Here is a 5,726-nt window from a genome sequence, read left to right on the forward strand (position 1 = left end):
TATATATTATACTTGATCACTAGGACGATCCATATCCACTTCAAACTAATCCGCGGTACTTTCACCTAGTGATTTAACAACTCATTATAATAATAAAAATAATCTCTAAATTAAATTGAAAACACAAAATTAAAGGAAAAATAAAAAATAAAACCAAAACCCCCCAAACCTTTAGTACCGGTTGGTGTTACCAACCGGTACTAAAGGTCTTCCCGCCCCCGTCCCTGGCTCGTGCCACGTGGTGGCACTTTAGTGACGGTTTGTGCTGAACCGATACTAAAGACGGGGGTGGGGACCTTTAGTCCCCACCCTTTAGTGTCGGTTACATAACCGGCACTAAAGGCCCTTATGAACCGGTGCTAAAGCCCGGTTTTGCACTAATGATATGAGTTATGTGATTTGGTGACCGAATATTGTTCGGTGTCCTAAATAAGATCATGGATATGATGAGGAGTCTCGAAATGGTCGAGAGGTAAAGATTGATATTCAGGACGATAATATTTAGACACCGGAAGTGTTCCGGAGGGTACCAAGTACATATCGGGTCACCGAAAGGGGTTCCGGACACCCCTGGCAAAAGATATGGGCCTAATGGGCCAAGAGGGGAAACGCAGCAGCCAGCAGGGGCTGCCGCACCCCCCATATGGGTCGTACCTGAGGGCAAGGAAAGAGGGGAAGAGAGAAGGAAGGGGAGGGATTCGGCCTCCCCCTTCCTTCCATCCTTCTTCCTTTCCCTGTCGGAAAACATGGTAAGAGGGGGCGAATTGGACTAGGCCCCCAAGTAGGATTCCTCCTACTTGGGCACCCCAAGGCTGCCCCCCTCCCCCTCCCACCTATATATACGTGGGGAGGGGGTGCCTAGAACACAAACCAACAGTTGTTAGCCATGTGCGGCGCCCGCTTCATAGTTTATGCCTCCGATCATATCTTCGTAGTTCTTAGGCGAAGCCCTGCGCGGATCACTTCACCATCACCATCACCATGCCGTCGTGCTGACGAAACTCATCTGCTTCCTCGACACTTTGCTGGATCAAGAGTTCGAGGGACGTCATCGAGCTGAACGTGTGCAGAACTAGAAGGTGTCGTACATTCGGTGCTTGATCGGTCGGAACGAGAAGAAGTTCGACTACATCAACCGCGTTATTAAACGCTACCGCTTTCGGTCTACGAAGGTACCTAGACACACTCTCCCCCTCTGGTTGCTATGCATCTCCTGTATAGATCTTGTGTGAGCGTAGGAAAATTTTGAAATTGCATGCTTCGTTTCTCAACAAGTTAGTACGAACTTGAGTCACTTATCTTGGGACGAAGGGAGTATTTAACAATTAATAACTAGCATGAAATCTCACTGTCAACAAAGAAATTAATTTCATTCGCAAAACAACAAAAACAAAGAAATTAACTTCCTGCATGGAGCCGCTGTACATGTAGATAAAATTGGAAACAGAATAGTAGTATTTCCTCTGTCCCAAAATAAGTGACTCAAGTTTGTACTAACTTTGTACAAACTTGAGTAAACTTGAGTCACTTATTTTGGGACGGAGGGAGTAGTAATTAATTAGCAGTCACATAATTTTTTGTGTGTCTAATGACATTATAATTTATTTCCTTTTCCATCGAAGTGTAAGCATACACATCATAATTTTGTGTGTGTTTAACGACATTATACTAGCGACCGGATCGAAGTTTTTATGAGCATGTTATAAAAGGGCTCAATTTTTATCTTTTTTATGAGAACTGAACAATTGGTCCCTAAAAAAAAGAACTGAACAATTGGCTCATGTCGTACGAGCCCATGCCCCCCTGTGTCGCGCCGCGCCGCGCCCTGTGCTTCATATATAGTGCCCCTCGCCCCTCGCCCCTCGCCATAGCCAAGCCAGCCAGCCCGCCTCGCTCGCGCGCAACTGACACACACGCACACTTCGAGCCATGGGACGCCGCACGCACGCCGTCCAGGCGGCCGCGCTGCTGCTCGCCTTCCTCCATCTGCACGCGGCCGCGGCCGCCGGCCCGCCCTTCTCCTGCGGCGCGGCGTCGGGCGCGCCGTACTGCGACCGGAAGCTGCCAATGGAGCGGCGGGCGGCGGACCTGGTGTCGAAGCTGTCGCTGGAGGAGAAGATCTCGCAGCTGGGCGACGAGTCGCCGGCGGTGGCCCGGCTGGGCGTTCCGGCGTACAAGTGGTGGTCGGAGGCGCTGCACGGCGTGGCGTGGAGCAAGGGCATGCACCTGGACGGCCCGCTCCGCGCCGCCACCAGCTTCCCGCAGGTCATCCTCACCGCCGCGTCCTTCAACCCACACCTCTGGTACCGCATCGGCCAGGTACGTACACACGAGCACCGCCGTCTATTACCTCGTCGATCACTCTGCTTTTGAGATTGCGTGCCGTTTATTCACACGATTCGACAAGGATGCCGATGATGAAATTAAGAGCACTAGACCAGGACTCCAGGAGCGTGGTTTCTTGGGCACACAAGGCATCGTGCTTTTAGCTAGCTAGGCCTAATTTAGGTTCACCCGACTAGTCCGCAAATCGGCCGGTAAACCATCACCAACCGGGTTTCATCTTTTGAACACCCACGTACAAGTTGTAGCACGAACGTGGTAGGTGCATGCATGCTGCTTTTGAACTGAAGTGAACTTGACGGGTCTTGTCACTTGTCAGGTGATCGGCAGGGAGGCGCGGGGCGTGTACAACAACGGGCAGGCGGAGGGGCTGACCTTGTGGGCGCCCAACATCAACGTGTTCCGGGACCCGCGGTGGGGCCGGGGCCAGGAGACCCCCGGCGAGGACCCGGCCATGACGGGCAAGTACGCCGCCGTGTTCGTCCGCGGCGTGCAGGGCCACGGCATGTCCGGCGCCATCAACTCCTCCGACCTGGAGGCCTCCGCCTGCTGCAAGCACTTCACCGCCTACGACCTCGACAACTGGAAGGGCGTCACCCGCTTCGCCTTCGACGCAAAGGTTCTCATTTTTGGAGGTCGGAATTGACAACCGTGCATGCGATGCGATGCCAAAAACTGTCGTCTTGTTGGGCAGGTGACGGAGCAGGACCTGGCGGACACGTACAACCCGCCGTTCAAGAGCTGCGTGGAGGACGGCGGCGCCAGCGGCATCATGTGCTCCTACAACCGCGTCAATGGCGTGCCCACCTGCGCCGACCACAACCTCCTCTCCAAGACCGCCAGAGGCGACTGGAGATTCAACGGGTAATCAGTAGCAACATTTTCTTCTTCAGCAAAACAAGTGTCACGACAGAGGCAAAATCAAGCAGGTGCTCACGGACTGACGCTTGCAAGTTTCATTTCCGTTGAGCAGATACATCACGTCGGACTGCGACGCCGTGGCCATCATCCACGACGTCCAGGGGTATGCCAAGGCGCCAGAGGATGCGGTGGCAGATGTCCTCAAGGCCGGTACGAGTTTTCACTTGAAATCACGATTGCTAGATACATGTCACATGACCTGCTACAGTCTCTCAGTTAAGATGGATGAGTCATTCCTATATATGGGCAGGTATGGACGTGAACTGCGGCGGCTACATCCAGACGCACGGCGTGTCGGCGTACCGGCAGGGCAAGATCACGGGGGAGGACATCGACAGGGCCCTCCGCAACCTCTTCGCCATCCGGATGCGGCTGGGCCTCTTCAACGGCAACCCCAAGTACAACCGGTACGGCAACATCGGCGCCGGCCAGGTGTGCAGCAAGGAGCACCAGGACCTGGCCCTGCAGGCGGCGCAGGACGGCATCGTCCTGCTCAAGAACCACGCCGCCGCGCTGCCCCTCTCCAAGTCCAGGCTCTCCTCCTCCTCCATCGCCGTCATCGGGCCCAACGGCAACAACGCGTCGCTGCTGCTCGGCAACTACTTCGGCCCGCCGTGCATCTCCGTCACGCCGTTCCAGGCGCTGCAGGGGTACGTCAAGGACGCCCGGTTCGTCCAGGGATGCAACGCCGCCGTCTGCAACGTGTCCGACATCGGGGAGGCGGTGCGCGCGGCCGGCTCGGCGGACTACGTCGTGCTGTTCATGGGGCTGGATCAGGACCAGGAGAAGGAGGAGGTGGATAGGCTGGACCTGGGGCTCCCCGGGATGCAGGAGAGCCTTGTCAACAAGGTTGCCGACGCGGCGAAGAAGCCGGTGATCTTGGTGCTGCTTTGCGGTGGACCGGTGGACGTGACGTTCGCCAAGAACAATCCTAAGATCGGCGCCATTGTCTGGGCTGGTTACCCTGGCCAGGCCGGTGGCATCGCCATTGCCCAGGTCCTCTTCGGCGACCACAACCCCGGTGAGATTTTGTTTCACTCCGCTCTGAGCAATTCTTGGCCGCGCGCTTTCCTAGCTAGGCTGTACTGTGCTGACTGCTGGACTGACATGACGGATCATCAGGTGGGAGGCTGCCGGTGACATGGTACCCCAAGGAGTTCACGGCGGTGCCGATGACGGACATGCGGATGCGCGCCGACCCGTCCACGGGCTACCCGGGACGCACCTACAGGTTCTACAAGGGCAAGACCGTGTACAACTTCGGCTACGGCCTGAGCTACTCCAACTACTCCCACCGGTTCGCGTCCAAGGGCACGAGGCCGCCGTCCACGAGAAGCGGCATCGAGGGCCTCAAGGCGACGGCGTCGGCGGCGGGCACGGTGAGCTACGACGTGGAGGAGATGGGCGCGGAGGCGTGCGACAGGCTCCGGTTCCCGGCGGTGGTGAGGGTGCAGAACCACGGGCCCATGGACGGGAGGCACCCGGTGCTGCTGTTCCTCCGGTGGCCGAACGCGACGGACGGGCGGCCCGCGAGCCAGCTCATCGGGTTCCAGAGCGTGCACCTCAAGGCGGACGAGGCCGCGCACGTGGAGTTCGAGGTGAGCCCCTGCAAGCACTTGAGCAGGGCCGCGGAGGACGGCCGCAAGGTGATCGACCAGGGGTCGCACTTCCTCAAGGTGGGCGACGACGAGTTCGAGTTGAGCTTCATGGCCTGAGCCGGCCGGGGTTGGATCCAACACGATAAACTTGCTGGCCGCTGCTGCTGCTTCAGCACAGAAAAGGATTTCGATCATACGTAGTACTACAGTATATCCATAAGTGTAATCACCTAACTTATGTGAACGACAGAGTGGTAAATTAAAAGCGAGATCATCCTTTTTTTCCCACACTGTGTACGGGTAATATTAACAAATCAACAAAGCTAAATTTCTGCCGACTGTAAATTTGCAACAGATCTGCACGATGTGGATCTCGTCCATTCTCGATCAAACGGCGCTGATGATCGCGTTGCACTTTCCCGACTTAATCGCTGTAATCCCGCATGATTAGTTGAGTTTTCAATCGTGACTGGGACTTTCCCGACTGGTTGTAATCCAATCCCGAAAAATATAGGTGCGTGCTTGGTGTGGGAATCGAACCCAGCACCTCCAAAGTTTATACCCATCACCCTCACCATCTCACCAACTATTAGTTGTTGTTTGAAAGAAAGCAACAAGGTATTTGAACCTTTTACTACTATATAAGCAAAAAAATGGAAGTTGTTCTAGTTCTTTTCTTGAATTTCTCTGATAACTCACATACAATCATCATGATATCTAGTTCCATGAAGATTTTTACCAACTCATCTCAACTTGATCACACCGTGGTAATTTTGTCACACGGGGGGTGGGGGTGGGGGTTTATGCCGGTAATTTTTTGTGAATAGCATGGTATTCACACATCACACACCTGATAACTTATGT

At 54.8% G+C, this 5,726-nt stretch overlaps 1 protein-coding gene across 1 annotated transcript; it reads left to right on the forward strand.

Moving 5' to 3' along the window:
* Positions 1-1,867: 1,867 nt before the first annotated feature.
* LOC123066580 (probable beta-D-xylosidase 7) lies at positions 1,868-5,201 on the forward strand. The gene is made up of 6 exons (XM_044489632.1): positions 1,868-2,319; positions 2,663-2,962; positions 3,038-3,207; positions 3,317-3,414; positions 3,515-4,285; positions 4,387-5,201. The coding sequence occupies exons 1-6, from the start codon at positions 1,930-1,932 to the stop codon at positions 4,977-4,979; spliced, it is 2,322 nt and encodes a 773-aa protein (XP_044345567.1). The 5' UTR covers positions 1,868-1,929; the 3' UTR covers positions 4,980-5,201.
* Positions 5,202-5,726: the final 525 nt, after the last annotated feature.

The sequence above is a fragment of the Triticum aestivum genome, chromosome 3B (genome assembly GCF_018294505.1).
Source record: "Triticum aestivum cultivar Chinese Spring chromosome 3B, IWGSC CS RefSeq v2.1, whole genome shotgun sequence".
Lineage (NCBI taxonomy): Eukaryota > Viridiplantae > Streptophyta > Magnoliopsida > Poales > Poaceae > Triticum > Triticum aestivum.

Coding starts and splice junctions, on each gene's coding strand:
- LOC123066580 (XM_044489632.1), top strand. CDS start 1,930: ATGGGACGCCGCACGCACGCCGTCCAGGCGGCCGCGCTGCTGCTCGCC. Junction 2,963..3,037: donor GCTTCGCCTTCGACGCAAAG/GTTCTCATTTTT, acceptor CTTGTTGGGCAG/GTGACGGAGCAGGACCTGGC. Junction 3,208..3,316: donor GGCGACTGGAGATTCAACGG/GTAATCAGTAGC, acceptor TCCGTTGAGCAG/ATACATCACGTCGGACTGCG.